General features: G+C 31.6%; 4 protein-coding genes across 4 annotated transcripts; 1 reads left to right on the top strand and 3 right to left on the bottom strand.

Moving 5' to 3' along the window:
• The first annotated feature begins 418 nt into the window (after positions 1-418).
• On the top strand, positions 419-1,773 carry LOC124942193 (haloacid dehalogenase-like hydrolase domain-containing protein Sgpp). Its single transcript, XM_047482651.1, has 4 exons — positions 419-575; positions 778-892; positions 964-1,377; positions 1,450-1,773. Exons 1-4 carry the CDS (start codon positions 550-552, stop codon positions 1,630-1,632), a joined length of 738 nt encoding a protein of 245 aa, XP_047338607.1. The 5' UTR covers positions 419-549; the 3' UTR covers positions 1,633-1,773.
• LOC124942192 (phragmoplastin DRP1E-like) lies at positions 1,738-6,195 on the bottom strand. The gene is made up of 15 exons (XM_047482650.1): positions 5,880-6,195; positions 5,632-5,695; positions 4,916-5,023; positions 4,346-4,447; positions 3,986-4,036; positions 3,782-3,843; positions 3,588-3,678; positions 3,410-3,474; positions 3,136-3,330; positions 2,941-3,060; positions 2,801-2,871; positions 2,489-2,714; positions 2,356-2,406; positions 1,942-2,286; positions 1,738-1,866 (listed from the first exon to the last, which is right to left on the bottom strand). The coding sequence occupies exons 1-15, from the start codon at positions 6,084-6,086 to the stop codon at positions 1,738-1,740; spliced, it is 1,887 nt and encodes a 628-aa protein (XP_047338606.1). The 5' UTR covers positions 6,087-6,195.
• A 12,192-nt stretch (positions 6,196-18,387) lies between these two features.
• On the bottom strand, positions 18,388-21,159 carry LOC124942931 (putative disease resistance protein RGA3). Its single transcript, XM_047483503.1, has one exon. It carries the CDS (start codon positions 21,157-21,159, stop codon positions 18,388-18,390), a length of 2,772 nt encoding a protein of 923 aa, XP_047339459.1.
• Positions 21,160-21,266: 107 nt separating this feature from the next.
• On the bottom strand, positions 21,267-21,758 carry LOC124942930 (putative disease resistance protein RGA4). Its single transcript, XM_047483502.1, has one exon. It carries the CDS (start codon positions 21,756-21,758, stop codon positions 21,267-21,269), a length of 492 nt encoding a protein of 163 aa, XP_047339458.1.
• Between the last annotated feature and the right edge of the window lie 1,100 nt (positions 21,759-22,858).

Raw genomic sequence — 22,858 nt, 5'->3', positions numbered from 1 at the left:
AAAAAAAAGTGTTATTTAACCTCATCACAATTACTTTCTTAAAAAAGTGGAGAGTAATAAAATTTAAATTTATATAAAAAGTGTCATGTAACTTCATTATAATTACTTTAAAAATAAAAAATAAATAATAATATATAAAAAATGTTATTTAAAGTGAAAAGTAAATATTACTGGCCTTAATTTTTTAAATCATCTCATACAAACTTTTCTTGATAATATTGTTTAAATATTTGGACTAATATTTGAATCTAACTCTATCTTTATAAAATATGAATTTTAAATAAAAAAATAATTTATCTTTTCATCAAATAATATTTATTTTTTCAAAAAAACCAACATCAAACAAGCCCTAAAAGAACAAGAATGGAAAATCGTATCTCTCTCTCTCTATGGGGCACAACTTCCAGCCAGCCGTTAATTTGATTCCCGAAAAATGCTCTTTCTCCATTCTTTTCATATAAGTAGAGAAAGGGTATATATATATAAGGGTACCCTATATATATATATATAAGCACATTCACCAGATCGGAACACGATCTATTTAGCACCATGACGATTACCTCCGGCGAAAACAGGTACCTAACCATTTCATGCATGTAGTATAATTGAATCATCATTTCATATCTATGCTATAAACCTATCATATCTATTGGATCCACAAGTTTAGAGAACACGAACTCGGTTTCGAGTGTTCGATTATATTGGAAGCGTTTTGAATGGAAGCGGAGGACATGTTATATGTATTGACCGTAAACTTGTTCTTGGTGTAAAAAACAGAATATGTTCAATTTCTGAACTAGCACCTCCCCAAGCAGTACTATTCGATGTAGATGGAACTCTATGTGATTCAGATCCTCTCCATTTGTATTCTTTCAGCGAAATGCTTGTAGAGGTCAATACTCAATACCATTTTCATTCTTGTTTACTCTTTTCTTCAAAGAGAAACTAACAATCTCTTAACAGATTGGCTTTAATGGTGGAGTTCCAATAACAGAACAATTCTTCATGGAGACAATAGCAGGCAAGCATAACGAAGACATAGCTACCGCCCTCTTCCCAGACGACCACGAACGTGGCTTGAAGTTTTGCGACGAAAAGGAAGAGAGGTTTCGAAAGTTAGCAAAGGAAAACCTTGTGCCTATTAAGGGCTTATACAAGGTGAAGAAATGGATAGAAGATCATAAACTGAAACGGGCAGCAGTTACTAATGCTCCTAGAGAAAACGCGGAGCTGATGATCTCGCTTCTTGGTCTTACTGATTTCTTTGATTTGGTTATAGTTGGAAGTGAATGTGATCACCCGAAACCGTATCCGGATCCTTATTTAAAAGCTATTGAGATACTTAATGTATCCAAGGATCACACCTTCATATTTGAGGTGATTGCTTTTTCTCTAATGAGTTTTACTGAATTGAATTTTAAACGTTTTGTTTGTTCGAATTTGGTTTAGGATTCTGTTTCTGGCATCAAAGCCGGGGTGGCTGCTGGGATGCCTGTAGCCGGTTTGACTACTAGAAATCCAGAAGAGATGTTACAGCAGGCGAATCCCACTTTGCTTATAAAGGATTATGAAGATCCTAAACTATGGGCAGCTCTGGAGGAACTCGACAAGAAGACAGTTACTAGCAATTAGGAATCTATGTTTCCTTTCTATGCATGAATCATGATGAATGGTTTTAGTAATAAAACGAATGCTGTTTGTTATTCGGGGAAAAAGAAAAACTTATCTGAACATTTTTCACTGAAATGAAACGGCTGAATCAATTTCATTCCATGCTTCTTTGTACAGGTGTAGCTTTCTTTCACATTGCCGTCTCTTCTCCATTAAGTCTGGATCTTCATCAAGCAACCGGGCTAGCTGGTGATCCTGGTAATGACAGAATAATGCATTAACAGAAAAGTAGTCATTTAAAAAAAAACTGTTTTTAAACCAGTTAGTTACCTCCTTTCTTCCTACTCGAGTGTAGAGATGAACTAGTAATGAATTTTTAGCCTCGCGAATTTGACAAAGGACTAGGGCTTTTGGGATGGTGTTCTTAAGTGTGTTGGAAACCAAAGAGATGTACGATGAGACATTTGAGCCGATTCTCTTGAAGTGATCTTTTGTGAGGTGATCTGCTGCTTCAGCTTCATTAGAGAGTTTTCTGAAGAAATCTACTGTTAAGTATGAGGATTCCATGTCCACCATTCTCAGGACTGTCTTTTTACTTTCAGCCCGAAACTTGTCTAGAGCTTCGGTTGCTGCAGTTGCTATCTCGACTTTAAGGTTTGGGAACCTTCTCAATTCCTAAAACACGTAAATAAAATTACTAACTCATATAATAATGCTGCTGGAGTTAGTTTAAGAATAGGGAACCTCAGTTTCATAGATTGATTTTCTCATGATTTCCCTCAAAATGTAGTCCACCTGCAAATCAGTATTATTCAGTTATCTGGTATTATTGAAATCACTATTATTAGATATGAATCATATGAATTAAATATCATACAGCATTAACTGAGGCTTCAGCTGGACCATGGAAATAATTAAGGCCTACTTCAATAAGGCGACGATAGCCTTGTTCTGGGGAAATCAGATGAGGTTGATATCCATCTGCTTCTGAGATAACCCTCTTTATATTCTGCAGGGAAAGATGACGATCAAATGGAAGTTTCTCGAGAGCTGTTGGAAGCTGGTGGGTAAATATTCTGTATATGCTGTCACCACCAGATCGCCTGAGTATGAAGAAGCAGTTTTATTGCTCAAGTTTTCTCGAGTCTGGTAGTTATTAAAATGAAATAAGAGAAAACAAGAAATGTACCCTCCATCAAGGTGCTCCTTAAATGTCCTCTCAAATGTACGGCAAAGTTCCAAAATGAAATATAGTTGAGCCTGAAATAAAGAACAGAAAGTGAATCAAGAGCATACATGATCAATATCCTTGAATAATTGGAATCTTACATTTGAATCTGAAGCAACAGGTTTACCAAGGTGATAGAGCTCTTTCTCAAGTTCATCAATGCTTAGGTTGATGAATTTTTTAACGTTTGGTATACGGGTTTCTATTATAGACTCTAGATACTGAAAAGAAAAATCCAGATTACGAACATAAACTGATTAGTATTTAGTAACTCAATTTGTTTGCCAATAACTAACCTTGGATAGAAGTTTTGCAAGATATTTTGATCCCATTCTGCTAGCTAAATGTCCATAATCAGGACTCGTGGCAAAGAATTCACACTCCTTACGTCTGGCAGCAAGCATGTCAACATTTCCATTTATGTCTGCCTGTGAACGATTCACTACTCCAACCCAAGGTTGTTTTAGCCTGTAAGATCTTCCTTCAAGGACCTTCATTAACAAAAACAAAGGAACAAACAAACTGTTTAAGAGTTTATCATAAATCTATCTATAAGATGGGGAAACTCACTTCCAAAGCATTTGTTCCCTTGTCCATCAAATCTAGCTTCGTCAATACACCAATGGTCCTTTCACCTGTATGTATGTTCATTTTGAGAACTAGCAGTCATAAACAACAATTATAGTAATGTACAGGTCCTATAGAAGCTAATGTTTGCATAAGCAAGAAATGTAAGAAACTAGAGAACCTGTTGGATCAACTTCTCGAACAAGTTTGATGGCATCCGATGTTGCGATATCTTGATTTGCTGGAGTTATTGCCAAAATAAGACTATTTGGCTAGAAGAAAGATTACATAACTTTATCAGTATATATATATATATATATATATATATATACCAGTATTACAGAAAGAAAGCTTTTCTTGCTGTATAACAATTACCTTCACTACATAGGAGCGAACCATATCTGCAATGTCTTGAACGATGCTCTCTGGCTGTCCAGCTGTACTCATCAGATAAACTCAACTCAGATTTCTAATGGGAAAATCAGAGAATTTCATAGTAGTAGGGAATATGTAGCATTATTCAGGCTTACCTACAAACAGGAAAGTTAATTGATAAAGACAAACTTAATGAAACAGTACCTATAGCAACATTTGTTAAGCCTGGCAAATCCACCAATGTCAAATTAACAGCTGCCAAAAAGTCACCAGAATCAACACTCAAAAAGACACATCAAGCATGTTAAGTAAAAACTCAAACAACAAGAGAAAATATCACATTTATGAATAACCTAAGTATTTCAGTAGGGGAATTCTTTTTCAGTTACTACATTTTTTAAATCCTCTTCAATATGGTTCTTCAATATGTATGGAAGAAGTACAAACAAGGAAAACTAGTATAAATTTGTCTTATCAAGTAGAAAAAGGTTTCCATGACAATCCTATGCAAAATAATCTCTTCCTGAGAAAAGAAAAGTAAAGAAACTGAAAATAAAGGAGTACCATTGGAAGAGTAGATACTGAGAGTAATGGTAAGAGAGGAGATCTGTCTCCCCTTGCCAATTTCTCTGTCTGTTTCTTGCTGAATTTCTTTTCGTACTAAAGCTGAATAAAAACATCACATAAAAATAAGAATAATTAATGATTCACCTTCATAAAAAAGAACATTAAGATGCGAAAGTTGAGAGAAGCAACAAACAAAAGATTATATCAATGAGAAGCATCTATATATTTTGTATTTGCTAAGCAGCTTAAAATCAGTTTAGGAGGAAGCATGGAAATGTTTTATATCATACTCCAATAGAATATATAGATCTTTCTAAAAGAGCCAATGGTGAGTGTTTGACTGGAGTTGACAGTAAGGATAAGGCTATGTTGACAAAATGTTTGTGAAAAGAAACTCACAATTCATATGGCTAAAGTTCCTCAGAACCATTTTGTTGTAAAATTGTAAGTGACAGAAAGATTAGTTTCTACAAAAGGCGAAACAGAAGCAACTATCCCACAGATTGAAATATAAATATACAGTGTTTGCAATAAACGAACTAAATCAAATGACAAAAAGTGACATACAGAAATCTGTGAAATTTTTGTTCCCCAAGTGAAGAAATTGTGCATAGTCCTCGCCTCCATCATTTAGCTTATACAATTGCAATACCAATGGCCTCCTTGTGACAATGCCTATAAGCAGATAAGGAAACAACAGGTGAATGAATTTTCCTTCTACATGGAAAAAGTAAGCTAAAGAACCTATCATAATACCTAGACAAGATAAACTACTAGGATCTATGAAGCAAACACCACATAAGAAAAGCAATCCCTGATGCCTATATACATCACCATGAAGAATAATTAACTATGGATGATTCAAACAAACTTCTTTTTCGAGTTAACTAAAAAGATGGTATTGGCAGCTGAATTGTAACCTAAGTATGCAGCCAAATTCTTATAAATAGATGCCTTTGTCATTATGAATAGAAACAAGCAAGAAGAATCAGGAAATCGATCCTTTTTGCAGCTAATCAAGTTGGCATTTAAAAAGGAAGACTCACTCTATTCGGCTGTGAATCTGTGATGAATGATTATTACAAAATCCATACAAGTTGAAATTACAAACTTTCATTCCTCTTCACGTCAATTACGTCTATGTAGTAGTGTAGTACCAATTACAGACATCAAAACAAATTAATATTTGAACGTACTTCATCATTTTTCCTCTCAAATCTCTGAAAAATCATTCAAACATGATAAGAGGATTCACAGAGCATGTCCAAGAACAACTTACTAACCTGATCCTCGAGGAAGAAAATCCCTACCAACGATACTTTCCAAAACTGACGATTTTCCCGAGCTCTACATATTAACCAAGTCATATACATTAATATGTATATAGAAAGTCTAGAGATCTAACACTTCCACATGCATAATCAATTTATCTAATATCAAATTATCATTACACATTTTCACATAGCGATAGTGATTAATAAGCACGCAAAAACGAAAATGCGAGAGAGATGATGAATGATGATGAGAAAACCTGGCCTCCAACGACAACGATGGTAGGGAGAGAGTCGCATAGTGTAGGAACCGCATTCTCATAACCTTGATCTTCAATGAGAGAACAAGCATGTTTAATACGATTAACGAGTCCGATAACACCGTCCATCATCGGAAGCGGAAATCGAACAACTCCTCCACGACGATCCTCCTCCTCTTCCTTCTCCTTCACTTGATTGAAGCTCATTTCTGAGCCGATAAAGAAGTGACGAAAGATGGTTACATAAATAGTGGAGAAGATAAGGGAGAAGAAGAAGAGGATAGCGAATGGAGCTATTTTCGGTTCTCTGAAATATTCCTCTAATGGCGTTCAATCAGTTTGAAAGAGATGAAACTCAGATCTGATGGCGGTTTATAATTCGACACGTGGCACAGATGCAGGGTTTTAAATATTTTTAGAACTAAAAGGAATGTTGGCGGGAATCTTTCCATATAAGAAATGACTTCACTATCCAACTTTCACTTCATATTAGGCCTCAAATTTGAATGTTTAATATTTTTTTTTAAAATTATATTTACGTGATACACATCATTCATAACATCAAATTTATGTTATCTATTATTTTTTTTTTAAAATTAGGTTCTTTATTTTGGGTCAATTAGAATTTTGGATTCGAATCTGTTATATTGAAACTCACAAAAATTATACAAAACGATGTTTTATTTTAACGGTTTCAAATGTCGTTAACTTATTATTTTCATTACTTTTATAAGGAGGTAATACATAAAAGATTCATAAGAATCATAACAGTAATTTAACTATCGAATTTTAACGAATTTAGGGTTTTGATTAGGGCTGAAAAGAGTCAAATCGAGCTCGAACTCGAAAAATATTAAGTAGTTCGAACTCGAGCTCGATTGAGTATTAAAATTAATAATTGAACTCGAATATAAAAGTAGTGCTTGACCTCGGCTTGAGCTGTACTCGATCAACCTAATTTTTAACCGAGCTCAAGAGCTCGACTCGTTTCGAGCTCAAACTCGAGAAATTGAGATAATTTAAATTATTAAATTAAAAAATAATAATAACTTCATATTTTCGAGTAGCTCGATGAGTCGAGCGAGTTATATAACTACTTGAACTCGACTCGATTATATAACGAGCCAAGTTCGAGCATGCTCGAACTCGAGTTTGACCAAGTTCGAGTTGAGCGTTGATCGAGCTACTCGCGAGTAGCTCACGCGTTACTCTATTCATTTTCAACCATAGTTTTGACTACTGAATTTCAAAGAATCGATAGTCAAATCTTTTTAAAATTTGGTTATTAAATTAGTAATATGAATATTTTATTTATAAATATCATGTAATAATAAGTTAACAGTGTTTTATACCATTTAGATAAAACTTTGTTTTTGTACAATTTTAACAATATTGAGTAAAAAAAATTGAACAAATAAGATTTTTGAAATCAATAAATAGGTTCAATTTAATAATCCAACCTATTAATTAATATTAGAGAGATTCTCAAGATAAAAGGCATCATTTTCATTTTTCTTTTTTAGGTTATTAGTATGTTATTACAAAATTCAATAACCAATGAGGTGAAAGTGTATAAGTTCAAACATTTACACCCAAAATACATTGAGGTTCTTTTTAAATAATCTGAATTTAGTATTAATGACTACTAGTGAACATTTAAATCGATATAAGTTTTCGATCTAATTCGACTAAAAAAATATGATCGGTTGGTTATAGGGTAGGAGTGATAGTTGGTTATAGGGTAGGAGTTATAGTATATTCAAATAACTGTAATATATTTTATAGAGGTACGATATTCTCTTACAAGATCTCTTTGAAATGTGAAAAAAAATCGTCAAAAACTCAAGAATAAATAGAAAAACTGAACTTTTTGTATTATTAATGCTTATTCGTCAAATAAAAAAGGTTACAATTGGTGATATATACATAGGCAATTTTTTTATTTTAGCCTTAAGCTATCTTATAATATTTAAAATCACACTCTAACTTATAAAAATAAATAACTAATTCTAAAATAAAATATAACTATCCGTAAAATAGATAAGTATCATTAATATTATTAAAATGTAAAACTAGATAATGATATTTATCTTAATATTCTCACCTCGAGATGACCATATTGCAGAAGTAGTTAGTCCTCAAGGTATCAAATGTTAGGATTTTGATCCCCAAATCTGGCCTACTTGAAACGATTTGTAAAAACGCAAGAAAAGAAAACACAAGAAGACACAGATTTATAGTGGTTCACTCAAATTAACTACGTCCACTTCAGTTACCATCAGATTTCACTATAAAGAATAGAGGTGTTTAACTGGTCAATTAACCGGTTAACTAGTTAACTGTTCCGGTTAAGTCCGGTTTCACCTCTTATTTTACAATCTAGTTAACTAACCAATATTAGTATTGGTTTTATCGGTTTTGGTTCTACTGGTTCGGGTTGGTTAATCAGTTTAACCGTGAACCGATAATTAAAATTTTAAATTAAGTATTAAACTTTTTAAATGATAATTTAAAAAAAAATTTGTTTGTGTTATTATTCATTTATTTTATATATGTTATAATATAATATTGTTATATATTATAATAATATTTCATAGATGTATTTAAAAACATGTTATATTATATTATATTATATTATATTATATTATATTATATTATATTATATTATATTATATTATATTATTGTAAAAATATAATATATTTTAAAAGTTTTTATTTATTAACTAATATTTATAAAAATTTAATTTTATAAAATAATTTGATAAGAGTTATAATTTAAAATTTTAAAATAACTAATATATATATTATTAAATATTATTTATAATATATCTAATATTTACAAAAGTAACTAATATAAATATATATGATTAAATTATTACCGGTTAAACTCTTAAAAAAATAGTTCAACCGAAAATTGAACCGTTTAACCGGTAAAAAACCGGTTAACCGGAACCGTTAGAATCAGCTAATCATTAAACCGATAAAATGAAACCGGTAAGCTACCGGTTCGATTATTTTTCTGATTTTTTTTGCACATTCCTAATGAAGAAGAAGAAGGAATACATATTTTTTGTTTCACACTTTATCTCTCTAAAATTCTGTGTTCCAAATGTAAACCTTAATAATAACATATTTATTGGGTAAACATTTAGATAATAAAATTTAAATAACTCTTGGTCTGGCTCAAACCCCAAACTCAAATACAAACTCAATAAACTCTAATTAACTATTATAAAGTTAATTATAAGTGTAGACTCCATAACTCAACAATCTCCCACTTGGAGACTAACTTCATAATCTCTCGATCGGTAACGACTTTCCATCTAGTGTCTTAACGAAGAAGACCAACTAAAGTTGCACACAACTTCAGTTTCTCATTTGTCACAACTTTTGTCAGCATATCAACTGGATTCTCACTCCTGTGAATCTTCTAAAGTTAATACTCTATCTTCTAAATCTGATCGGATGAAATGATAATGAACTTGTATATGCTTCGTCCTTCCATGATAAACTATATTCTTTTCCAAATGAATGGCACTCTAATCGTCGCATCGCAACACACTTCTCTCGTAGTCTTAACCCAATTCTCGTAAAAGAGTTGAAACCACATCATCTCTTTAGAAGACTATGTCATAACAACATACTCTTCCTCACAACTACAAAGAGCAACAATTTTCTGCAATTTTGAAACTCAACTGATTGTAGTACCTCCCAGAGTAAAGATGTACCATGTTGTGCTCTTCCTACTATCAATATCACAACCATTGTCAGCATCAACATATCATTCCAAACCAATATTAGACTTTTGAAAACACAAAGCGAGACCCATACTTCCTCTTAAGTATTGTAGTATCCACTTTATTGCTTCCCAATGTTGCCTACCCGGGTTGCTCATGAATCTGCTAACAACTCTCATTGCATGTGCTATGTCTAGTCTTGTGCAAACCATCGTATACATAATACAACCAATGGAAGAGGCATACAGAACGATGTCCATGTAATTTTTCTCATCCTCCGTTGAAGACGATTGATCTTTAAATTGTTTGAAGTGACTAATTAATGGGGTAGTAACTGAGTTTGCATCGTACAAGTTGAATATGCTAAGAACTTTCTTCACATATTATTTTTATGAAAGCTTGAGAACTTCTTTATCCCTGAAAATTCTCATCCCAAGGATTTGTTTTGCAGCACCCAAATTCTTTATTGCAAACTTTTTAGACAGCTATTTCTTTAGCTTGTTAATCTTATACAAGTTTGCTCCAACAATCAACATGTCATCAATGTAGATGAGCAGAATAATATACGATTTATTAAACCTCTTAATATAGTAACAATGATCAACTTCACACCTTAGAAAATTATTACTTTTCATGAAGCTATCGAACTTCTGGTACCATTGCCTTGGAACCTATTTCAAACTATACAAACTCTTCTGAACTTATACACAAACTTATATTTTCCTTTGATTTCAAATATTTCTGGTTGTCGCATTTAATCTCTTTATCTAAATCACCATGAAGAAAAACAGTTTTGACATATGTTTATTGAAAAATGAAGGTCTTCTTTCACAACTAAACTCAAAATAGTTTTGATTATCATTAATTTGACCACTAGAGAGAAGATATCATTGTAGTCAATACCTTCTTTCTATTGAAATCTTTTCATAACTAGTCTTGCCTTGTACCTCATGGTTTATCATGTTTTTCTTTAATCCTAAAGATCCATTTGTTGTGAAGTATTTTATTTCCCTTTGGTAGCTTAGTGAGCTCCCAAGTCCGATTCAACGTCAAATAGTTCATCTCATATTTCATTGTAGACTTTCACTTAATTGATTCATCAGATTATATTGCTTTATCGTAACATTTAGGTTTGCCTCTATTTGTCAACAAGATAAAATTCAGAGATGGTGACCACCTCTCGACTGATTTACGATTTCTTGATGATCTTTCAACTGTATAACCGATGTTTGCTGATTTGCCTATAGGGTATCGTTCTCAACGATTTCATTTTCAACAACACATTGGTCTTCTTCGACAATTGGTCTATATTCAGTAGAAAAATCTCTCAAGTCGATTGTGCTAGTCTTTTCCAATTTAGAATCACCGTCTAATTTTTTCCCAACACAATCTTTATAAAGAACCTGTTCATTGAAGATAACGTTTTTTCTACGAATGATTTTCCGATTTTGATTATCCCATAAACGATAATCAAACTCGATATCACCATAATCAATGAAAAAATATTTATTAGACTTTGAATCAAGCTTTCTCCAATCACCTTCATTAATGATGAATAAAAAATGAAGATATATATATTCAACATATTCAACCTCTTTCTTAACCAAGTAGGCTTACAAAATTGATCAAGTGCTTTCTGGGTCGTCTCATACCTTGCGATTGATGTGTATCCCCCAAAAATTGAGAAACTTTTTATTTTATATACACACAAAGGATTTCCTTGTTACTAATATAGTCTAATCTCTGTTCTTCTTTAGATCCCGTTTTTTACTCCGATAGTATTGTACTATAGATCTTGTCAATGCATAACGCGTTAACTACATCACTGCACGGGTCGATACGCACAACGCCTAATATCCATAGTTTACGGCTAGGACTAATGGGGTATCTAATCTCATTCGCTCCCCTAGCTTTCGTCTCTTAGTGTTAGTGTCGGCCCAATAGAGTGCTTTCACCATTGGTGTTCTTTCTGATCTCTAAGCATTTCACCACTCCATAGGAAATTTCCATAGGAAATTCCCTTTGCCCCTACCGTACTCCATCTTGACAGTTTCCACCGTCTGTCTAGGGTTGAGCCCTGGGATATGACGACGGACAGACGCTTTACATCCAATCATTTCGGATAACGCTGGCATCCTCAAGGAATGAATGATCAAACTGCATAAAAATGAATGCAATAGGCTAGCTCAAAAAATGCGTTTATTCCCTAGAAAGTTTTATTTCACTCATGATTTGTGGACTTTTATTGCCACTTATGGTTATATATGCTTAACAACACATTTCATTGATTCTAATTGGTTTTTGCAAAAAAACAGATTATCAATTTCTCTTACATGCCTCTACTTCCTTCTGGTATTGCATTATGTGATAAAATTAATAGTTTATTTAATGTTTGGAGTATTCAGAATTTTTTTTTCATAATTACATTAGACAATGCTGCTGAAAATGATGTGTTTGTTGACCTTTTAAGAGAACAACCTAATTTAAATTGTTCATTAGTGAATCACAGTGAGTTTTTGCATGTTCGTTGTTGTGCCTACATTCTTAATTTAATTGTGCAAGAAGGTTTGAAAGAATTTATAGTGTCGTTGATAAGATTCGTGAATGTGTAAAGTATGTAAAAGGTAGTCAAGTGAGAAAACAAAAGTTTATGCAAAGTGTTACTCAGACTTCACTTGATTCTAAGAATCACTTAGGCAAGATGTTCCTACTAGATGGAATTCTACATATTTGATGCTTTCTAGTGTCTTGTATTATGGACGTGCTTTTAATCATTTGAGATTGACTGACACTAATTTCACACATTGTCCATCGGTTGATGAGTGAGAAAAGGTTAAAAAAATATGCAGATTCCTTGAGATATTTTTATGAGACAACAACTTTGTTTTCTGGAGTGAAATATCCTACCGCCAACCTCTACATTCCTCGTGTCTTTACGGTTTCATTGACATTAAGTCAAGCCTTATAAAGCTCTCATGATTTCATGAGATCAATGGTCAATCAGATGTTTCTGAAATTTGATAAGTATTGGAAAGATGATAACATTTTGTTTGCCATTGCTGTAATAGTTGATCCAAGGTTCAAGATGTTGTTTGTTGAGTTTTTTTACACCAAGTTATATGGAAATTGTAACAATGAAATAAGTCTGGTAAAGTCTAAATTAGATTGTTTGTTTGAGTAATATATAAGTATTGCTTCCAACCTAAGTACTAACATTGCATCTTCAAAAATAAAACTTTCATAGAAGAGAAGCTAATGAAAACTTCTCATAATGGCATTGATGATACTGCTTCTTTTACTCTAAATTCAAGTATTGAATGCAGGTATGTTTTTAAAGGTACTAATGATAATGCTTTCTTTTTCTCATTATTTTTATTTTTTCATTACCAATACATTTCTCATGATATAGGGATTTGATACATTTCAAAGTTTGGAATTTAATGACAAATCTCAAAAGAGTCCATTAGAGCTATATTTAGAAGAACTGAAAATTGATAGAGTTACAAAATTTGAAGTTCTCGTATTTAGGGGTGAGCATAATTTGGGTTTACCCAAATCCAACCCTAACCCAAACTCAAAATATTAATTTGGGTTGGTTAATTTGAGTTGGGTTGAGTATGGGTTGAGTTTAATTTGGGTTGGGTTAGGGTTACCCAAATTACCCAAATTATATAAATTTAATTTAATTCTCTATTATAAATCTAATATAAACTAATCATCTTCTAACTTCAAGTCGAACACTTTTTTGACATGTTTAACATATTTTGGCACGTTTAACACATTTTTGGCATGTTTAACACATTTTTGACATGTTTAACACGTTTTCACGTTTTTGGCACGTTTAACACGTTTTTGACACGTTTAACACGTTTTGACACATTTAACATGTTTTCACACTAATAACACTTTTTTCATAGATTTTTTTTTATGTTTTTGTCATCTTTAACACGTTTTTGACAGGTTTAATACGTTTAACACATTTCTCACATTTTTGGCACATTTAACACGTTTTTCACATGTTTAATACATTTAACACGTTTTTACAAGTTTAACACGGTTTTCACGTTTTTGGTACGTTTAACACGTTTTTGATATGTTTAACACGTTTTTGACATATTTAACACGTTTACACATTTTTCACACGTTTACACATTTTTCATACGTTTAACACATTTTTGGCATGTTTAACAAGTTTTTAACATGTTAAATACGTTTAACACATTTTTGGCTCATTTAACACATTTTTAGCACATTCAACATATTTTGGCACGTTTAACACGTTTTCACATTTTTGACACATTTTTCACGTTTTTAGCACGTTTAACACATTTTTGACATTTTTACACGTTTAATGCGTTTTTGCATATTTAACATATTTTTGACATGTTTAACATGTTTTTTTGCATGTTTAACATGTTTTTTTGCACGTTTAACACGTTTTGACAAGTTTTAACACATTTTGGGCATGTTTAACACATTTTTAGCACGTTTAACACATTTTTCACGTTTTTGGCATGTTTTTCACATTTTGGCATGTTTTTCACATTTTTGGCACGTTAAACGTGTGAAAAGCATATTAAACGTATCAAAAATGTGAGAAACGTGTTAAACATGTCAAAAATATGTTAAACGTGTCAAAATGTGTAAAAAAACGTGAAAACGTAGAAAATGTGATAAACATGTCAAAAATGTGTTAAACGTGCCCAAAACGTGAAAAACGTGTTAAATATGTTAAAAACATATTAAACGTGTCAAAAACGTGAAAAACGTGAAAAACATGTTAAACATGTCAAACATGCCAAAATCGGGAAAAACATGTCAATATGTGTTAAATGTGTCATAATCGTGAAAAACGTGTCAAACGTGTTAAACACGTGTTAAACATGCCAAAAATATGAAAAATGTGTTCAACGTGTCAAAAGCGTGTTAAACGTGGCAAAAACGTAAAAAAAAATATGTTGAACGTGTGAAAAATGTATTAAATGTGTCAAAAACGTATTAAACATGTCAAAACGTGAGAAATGTGTTAAACATGTGAAAAATGTGTTAAACGTGTTAAAATGTTAAAAACGTGTCAACATGTCAAAAACGTGTTAAAAGTATACAAAGGGTTACCCAACCCATATCCAACCCAACCCATACCCAACTCATATTAGTAAATAATATGGGTTGGGTTTACCCGTTTGCTCACCCCTACTCGTATTCTAGAAAGTTCACCAATTTAGGTATCCTGAACTTGCACAAATGGATAGAGATATCTTAAGTGTTCCAATTTCTTTAGTTGCTTCAGAATCGGCTTTAAACATCGGTGGTAGGATACTTGACTAATATCGTAGTGCAATGAAGCCCGATGTTGTTGAGGCATTAGTTTGCTATAGAGATTGGTTAGTTGGACAAAAAAAGTTAGTGATTCGTCTTTTTATTTTAAAGTTATTTGTTTGACACTTTGACTAATATTTTTCTTTTTTAGAAAATACTGAGGTGGGATTGATCCGATTAGATGATTTGACTGAAAATATTATCAATATTTGTTTATTCATAAATAGGGATGAATGAATCAATTGATTCAACTACTAGAAAGTGTACAACGATTAAATTAAACAACCATTTTAAAAAAAAATACAAATGATTAAGCGGAAGTTTGACACCAAATTAAATGAGAGACTGTCAATTCTAAAGTTTTAAGCTAAGCTTAACTTAGTAGGTAAAACAAGTAGTTTAGACTATTTTTTTCATTCAAATTTGGACTATTTTCATTGAAATTTTTATTTAGGGGAAGCTAAATCACCCATATTCATGACATCCTTAATAAAAATACAACCATACAAACTTTTTCATTTAACCACAACTCCTTCAATTTTATTTGACTGTTTATTTACTTTTATTTTGTTTATAAGGATTTAATTCTTATTTAATTTAAATAAAAAGTTATATATATAAATAATTTACAAATAATATCTAAAAAAACACCTAATTTAAGAATCTAGATATGCTTATGGGTCATGAGCTCGAATCTTCACTTCGGGCCATTTAAAAAAATGTTAAATTATATAAATAATTTTTAAAAAAAATATATTGAAAAAGATTGAAGAATCATAAAATTATTTTTTGAACCTGATTAAAGACGAATTAATTTGAGTTTCATAATTATTAGTATTGAATTATAGCAAGTCAGGCAAATAAAATGATTAGTATATGAAATATTAGTTTTAATACTTTTTTTATTGAACATATGAAAAATTATACCATATTCGATTACTTCGTCTTCTTTGCTTCTAAGAATGTGACATAAGAATGTGACAGACACATAGTCGATAAAAAATACTAACTCACAATTGAAGAGTATACCGGCAACGACTCAAAAAATGTTGAGAATATTAATCGGATAGAAAAACTAGTTTTGATATGTTTAACTCAATTATATTTTTGACACATTGAACACATTTTGGCACGTTTAACAAGTTTTGACATGTTTAACGGCACATTTGACACGTTCTTAACATGTTTAACGACACATTTAACATGTTTTTACTACGTTGATTTTCATTACAGTCGAACACGTTTTTGGCACGTTTAACACGTTTTGACATGTTTTACATGTTTTTAATATGTTTAACACGTTCAACACGTTTTTCACGTTTTTTACGTTTTTGACACGTTTAAACACGCTTTTGACATGTTTAACACATTTTTACACTTAAAACACATTTTCACACGTTTAACATGTTTTTCACGTTTTTGGCATATTTAACACGTTTTTGACATTTTTAATACGTTTAACATATTTTTCACACGTTTTGATAAGTTTAACACGTTTTTCACATTTTGGGCATGTTTAACACGTTTTTGACATGTTTAACACAGTTACATGTTTTTCACACATTTAACACGTTTTTGACATGTTTTACACATTTTTGGCACGTTTAACACGTTTTTCATGTTTTTGGCATATTTAACGTGTTTTTCACGTTTTTGGCACGTTTAATATATTTTAGACATTTTAACACGTTTTGGCACATTTAATACGTTTTTGACACATTTAACACATTTGACAAGTTTAAAATGTTTTTGGCATGTTTAACACATTTTGGCATATTTAACACGTCTTGGCACGTTTAACATGTTTAACGGCACATTGAACACAATTTGGCACTTTTAACACATTTTGACATGTTTAATACGTTTTTGACATTTTTAACACGTTTTGGTCCGTTTAATATATTTGTGAAACATTTAAAATTTTCGGTCCGTTTAATTTATTTTTTGCTCCGTCTAATATGTCTTTGACATTATTATACGTTTTATGATCCGTTTAACATAATTTTGATTTTTTGATAATATTTTAATTACTAAATTAATTGAAGAAATAAAATGTGAGATTAATATGAATTATTTAAATAATATTTAAATCATTCATACTAAATAAAGTCTTGAATGTGGTAAACCCTATTAATTTTCAAAAATAAATTAATTCATTAAACAAACCGAATATATTAAATGTGTCACAAGTGTGTTAAACGGGCCAAAACGTATTAAACATGTCAAAATGTAGTGAATGTGCCAAAATTTATCAAAAATGTTAAACGTGCCAAAAATGTGTTAAACATGTCAAAATGTGTTAAACGTATCAAAACGTGTTAAACGTGCTAAAAACATGAAAACATGTTAAATGCGTTAAAAACGTGTTAAACGTGACATAAACGTGTTTAATGTATGAAAAACGTGTTAAACATGTCAAAAACGTGAAAAACGTGTTAATTTGGAATTACAATTCCGACCTAAAAAGATTGGAATTGTAATTAAACACTATAAAATTACACTATATTGAATTACATTGGAATTCTAATTTCAAATTCAATTCTAATTTTTAATATTAAAGTGTCTACCAAACATAAAAATTGGAATTGAACTCTCCAATTCCAATTCTAATGCTAATTTTAAGGTTACCAAACACACCTTAAGAGAAATTCAAATTAAATAAGACATTGCAAATAAAAAAACAAAATCAATTGAATTAATACAATTCTCAACCCATTACAATTGAAGAAAATAATTAATACAATGTGTCCAGCCATTACAACATAAACAACAATACTAATTAATAATAGTGCAAATGTTCACGAATCAAACCAAATCCTATGAATTTCTCCTTACTCGGAACAAACAAATGTGACACCAATCAAATCCAGCTATAAATAATATTATATTACTACTCAAATCGAAATTTTCATTAAGACGCACGAATTCCATCATCTGTGAAGATCGATATCATTAATATTATAATTTTAATAAGTCCTGTCTCCAACTAAAGAGTTTGGGCCGTAAATATATATTAAAAAAAACTATAAAATTAGTTAAAATGGAAGTAAATGTATTTATAGTGAAAAGAAGAAAATAAATAAAATAAAAAATAAGAATGAAGAAAGCATTAGAAAATGAATATAGGTACTAACCTTGTTGAGTGTGGTACTCACTCCTTTAGTTATCTGCCAAAAGCATGTCTGTCTGTAAAGAGATTACAAATCATATTAAGTAATAATAATAATAACAGATAATTCATAATAGATGATGGAATTAATTAATTGATGAATATAATAATTATTATTATTTTTGTACGTACTTCTTCTTCTTATGATGGATGGGCCACTATGCTCTGCTATCTACATTTTCCAATTGATTCAATATTTACATCGAAGTCGATAGGACGAAGTCTTGCTCGAAGGGAACTTAGGAGTGCCTTAACATTGTCCGCTTCTTCTGTAGACACCAACTTAGGACAAACAATGTAGTGAATTGAGGTGTCCAAATTCCTCAACTGATATCATCAACTCCGGACAATCATAAATATACAAATCCGTGAGAGAGTTCATGAGACCTCTTGCTCTTTCTGTTTGTCCAGCTTGGAGATGATGATGATGCTTTTGTTGGTTCTCGCAACCATTAGTACTCTCTTCTTCCATTATCATTCCCGAATCAAACAAACGCCTTAACTTCTTGCACCTCCAAATAGACAGAGATTGAAGAGATTGGAAAGTTGTGCGTACTCCTCTTCCTAATTGTATCTCATCATCATCAAACATTAATGCCATATAACCAACTCCAAATAAAACACTTCTTTCATTCAATCCATCAAGATAGAGACGAGTGAGAGCACTAAGATTTGAGATGCTATATAACAACTCATCCGAACATTCACTCCAAACAATTACACGTTTGAGTGCTTTCAGATGCGGTACTGGCAAGGCCCCTAGCTTTGGGCAATTATCTATCCTCCTCAGCGAGCATAGATTAGGGAATGCTCCGGTACTAGGAATAGTAGTAGTAGGAGACACCAATTCCCTCAAATTCTTCATGTCAGAAATATCCAATTTCTCTAGCAAAGGGAATAGTACTATCAAAGATTGAAGTGATTGGAAAGTTGAGCGTACTCCTCCTAATTGTGCTTTACTATTATTGTCCCCAAGGATTTGACTTGACGATGCCATATAACCTGCTCCAAATAAAACACTTCTTTTATCCATGCCATAAAAAGAGAGATGAGTGAGAGCACTAAGATTTGAGATGCTATAAAACAACTCATCCGAACATTCTCCGTGAACTTTGAGTGATTTGAGATGTGGCGGCAAACTCCCTAGCTTTGGACAATAATATATCTCCAACTTGCATAGATTAGGGAATGCTCCAGTACTAGGAATAGTAGGAGACACCAATTCCCTCAAATTCATCCTGAAATGAATACTTAGTTCCTCTAATAAAGGGAATAGTACTATCATCATTTCACTATCATCGCTGCTGCTACTACCAATAGAAGGAGATGATTTTCCCACCCATTTAGGGGGATTCACACCTTTGTAACCACTCATTCTCAATATTTTCAGCCCCTCAGTCGAAACCTCCAAAGCTTCACCTATTTTCTCATGTCTAGTACTCTTGATCCGATTATCATCATCTTCTTCTTCATCTTCATCATAATCAGATGTCCATTCCAAGAACAAGTAATTGATACTCGTCTTTTTAGCCATACTTATCCCTCCTGCAATAGATGCATCACTAACTCTTCCAAGGTTCTTAATTTTCAATGATCCGCGGATATTCAATTCTCTTATTTCATCTAGTTGACAATCTCTCTCCTTCTTGCCTATCACTAACAAGCTTAACGTTTTGAGATGTTTCAATTGCCCCATCCCTCTAGGCATATATTTTAATCGATGACAACCCTCCAAATAAAGATGCCTCAGGCTAATAAGATTCCTCATATTTCTAGGCAAACTTTTAAGCTTATAACAATCATTGAGTTTCAGAGTCTGTAAGTTGAAGAGTTCACAAATACTATTAGGTAGTGTTGTTATCATACTATAAGAAATGTCTAAGTACCTAAGATGTTTTAGACGACTCACATAACTCAAATCTTGATATTGCACATGTTGTCTTACTTCAAGGACACGTAAAGGAAGAAGTTCCTTCAAGACACTCACAATCTTGATCTCCCGTGAGACTTTTCCATAATTAATATTTCGGCCACCGAACATTATTGACTGCAACCCTCCAATTTCTTTAAGAGAACAAACGAATGTTTTGACTGATGTTTGGTCTAATTGATCCTCCATTACTGTTACATGACGAATTTCACGTCCTAAATCATTGCTTGACCTCTTAGCATTCATCATATAGCATTCATCTTTCATAACAGATTGCGAAAGATCGTGCATCATACATGTTGTATAAACTGTATCATTTCTACCTTTGTTCTCTTTCTCATCTTGAAAAAAGGATCTCCAACACAACTCCTTCCAAATTCTATTCCCAGCATCTTCAACTTCTTGATTTGTATATGGAGGAATTAAATCATGAGCCATCCACAATTGGATTAATCTCTCCTTTTCTATTACAGTATCCTTGGGAAATATAGCACAAAATGCAAAGCATCTTCTCAAATCATAAGGGAGGTCATAGTAACTCAACCTTATAATAGACAAGATGGAATTTTCATTTTTTGAAAACTCACATATGTCACTATCTCTTATTCTGCACCATTCTTTTTCGTCACCATTGAATCCTAATTGACTTCCCAATGTCTTGGCAACTAATGGAACACCCTTACATTTTCTAGCTATTTCTTTTCCAATATCAATCAAGTTTGTAGTTTTTGGTGTTTCATGCATAAATGCACGATGTTCGAATAGTAACCAACATTCCTTATCAGAGAGTGACAATAACTCAAAAGGTCGAATCGTTTTCATGATCCTTGCCACATTTATTTTACATGTCGTGGTAAGGACGAACGCGCCATTTGCTCCACAGTCTAATATAGATCTCAACAGAGCCCATGCCTCTTCATCTTCATTCCAAACATCATCCAATACAACCAAATATCTTCTCCCTTTTAATTTATCTTGAATCGAGTCCTTCAATATATTCAATGAAGTTTCATTATTTGCTCCTATGATGGCTTTGATGATCAACTTAGTATCAAATTCATCAGAAACACAAACCCAGAATTTGGGATCAAAATGCCTAAAAACCTCGTGATCATTGAAGACCATTTGGGCAAGTGTTGTTTTACCAAGACCCCAATCCCAACAATGGGAGAACACTAACAGTACTAGTAGATGTATTATTGAGTAGAATATCAATAATTTGTTTCTTCTCCTCATCTCTCCCATAAATTAAACTTGTCTTCTTTTATTTTCGAGCCATGAATAGGTTCACGCCATTGAAATTTTTTGTGCTCCGAATTAATCTTTTCTAGTTTCTTTTGAACATCCTTAATTTTTTGACCAATTTTGAGACGCTTCTTAGTATTGCTAAAAGGATTGGAGATACAGTTGGTTACCTGGTGTCGTGTTGAAGAGGAGGAGGCATTACGCATTTTAACTTGAAGACGAAGATCTTCAAAGCTGCACTCATCCATGATGTCTCGAACCTCATATGCCACGCGTTTGAGTTTCCGCAACCAATCTTTGGTTGGTTTGTCCAATAGCTTTTCAACCTCCGCATGCTCAAGTGCGGCATTAATTGCAGATAGCGTGTCCAATAGCTTTTCAACCTCCTCATCAAAACCATAAATCAACTTGAAATCATCCTTAATTAGAGGTACCAAATTTGAAAGCAAACCACTGATCAGAGTTGCTGGATCAGCCATGGTGGTTAATTTCTCTCTCTCAAATGAAATCTGAGAATCGAAGTTGAATTAATAAATCAGATACAAAATGCAGCAACTCTTATATTCTGATGTATTTGTTTAGGAACAGAGTGATATCAAACTTTATGTTATGGATGTTTAACGATTTGGTCTGAATATAAATAGTTCGCTATACCTTTATATATAATTTTGATATATTAAAAAAAAATCGGTTGAGAGTTTTATAAATAATTTTGTATTATATAAGTCGCTAAACCTTTATATATATATATAAAGTCAACTTGTATAATAAAAATTATTTATCAAATTCTACTCATTTTTGTGTTTGTGTGTGCGACTTAGCAAACTAGCAACTAGTATAATAAAAAATACTTATAAAGTTCTCATCTGTTACCAACTTGTTCTATTCCGTTTTGAAAAAGTATATATATATATATATATATAAGGCTTAATAAGTATTTTTTTTATTATACAAGTTCTAAATTTTAATATATATATTTTTTACACAAATTGCTAAATCTTTTTATTTATATATATATATATATATATATATATATATATATATATATATATATATATATATATATATTCACAGTTAAGAGATCTTAATACTTAATAAGTATTTTTATTATAAAAGTTTTTAAATATTATATATATGAGGAGGGATAGAAGAAAATTTGGGAAAAGAATGTATGATGTGGTATATTGGTTAGAAAAAATAAAAGTGCAAGTAAAGAGATAATAAATAATTTTTTATTTTTTTTTAGCTTTCTCTCAAATTTTCTGCCAAATCATTTATATATATATAATTTAATAAAAAATTCTTATAAGTTCTCAACATTTTTGTGTAATATATATATATATATATATATATATTTATATTTATATGTAATTTATCAAATCTATATAATAAAATATAATTATCTAACTGTTCCATCTTTTCCTGTGAAAAAATATATATATATCATCAATCCATCTAGTATATATATTTGTGTGTAATATAATTTAATACACTATTTTTTTTAATCTAATTTACAAGAAAAGACAAAACTTATTTTTATTTATTCGTATTTTATCAATTATATTTTGTAAGGTCAACC

This window comes from Impatiens glandulifera, chromosome 6 (assembly GCF_907164915.1).
Source record: "Impatiens glandulifera chromosome 6, dImpGla2.1, whole genome shotgun sequence".
In the NCBI taxonomy this organism is placed as follows: domain Eukaryota; kingdom Viridiplantae; phylum Streptophyta; class Magnoliopsida; order Ericales; family Balsaminaceae; genus Impatiens; species Impatiens glandulifera.
The sequence above is the reverse complement of the archived record's forward strand: the minus strand, read 5'-3'. Positions and strand labels throughout refer to the sequence as shown.

What these genes read in the sequence shown, in the direction of transcription:
- LOC124942193 (XM_047482651.1), top strand. Translation starts at nt 550, where the DNA reads ATGACGATTACCTCCGGCGAAAACAG. An exon ending in ATTACCTCCGGCGAAAACAG is followed by an intron (nt 576 to 777) that starts GTACCTAACCAT and finishes TGTAAAAAACAG; the next exon opens with AATATGTTCAATTTCTGAAC. An exon ending in ATCACACCTTCATATTTGAG is followed by an intron (nt 1,378 to 1,449) that starts GTGATTGCTTTT and finishes AATTTGGTTTAG; the next exon opens with GATTCTGTTTCTGGCATCAA.
- LOC124942192 (XM_047482650.1), bottom strand. Translation starts at nt 6,086, where the DNA reads ATGAGCTTCAATCAAGTGAAGGAGAAGGAAGAGGAGGAGGATCGTCGT. An exon ending in CTTAACAAATGTTGCTATAG is followed by an intron (nt 3,844 to 3,985) that starts GTACTGTTTCAT and finishes TGATGAGTACAG; the next exon opens with CTGGACAGCCAGAGAGCATC. An exon ending in AATCAATCTATGAAACTGAG is followed by an intron (nt 2,287 to 2,355) that starts GTTCCCTATTCT and finishes TACGTGTTTTAG; the next exon opens with GAATTGAGAAGGTTCCCAAA.
- LOC124942931 (XM_047483503.1), bottom strand. Translation starts at nt 21,159, where the DNA reads ATGGTCTTCAATGATCACGAGGTTTTTAGGCATTTTGATCCCAAATTC.
- LOC124942930 (XM_047483502.1), bottom strand. Translation starts at nt 21,758, where the DNA reads ATGGCTGATCCAGCAACTCTGATCAGTGGTTTGCTTTCAAATTTGGTA.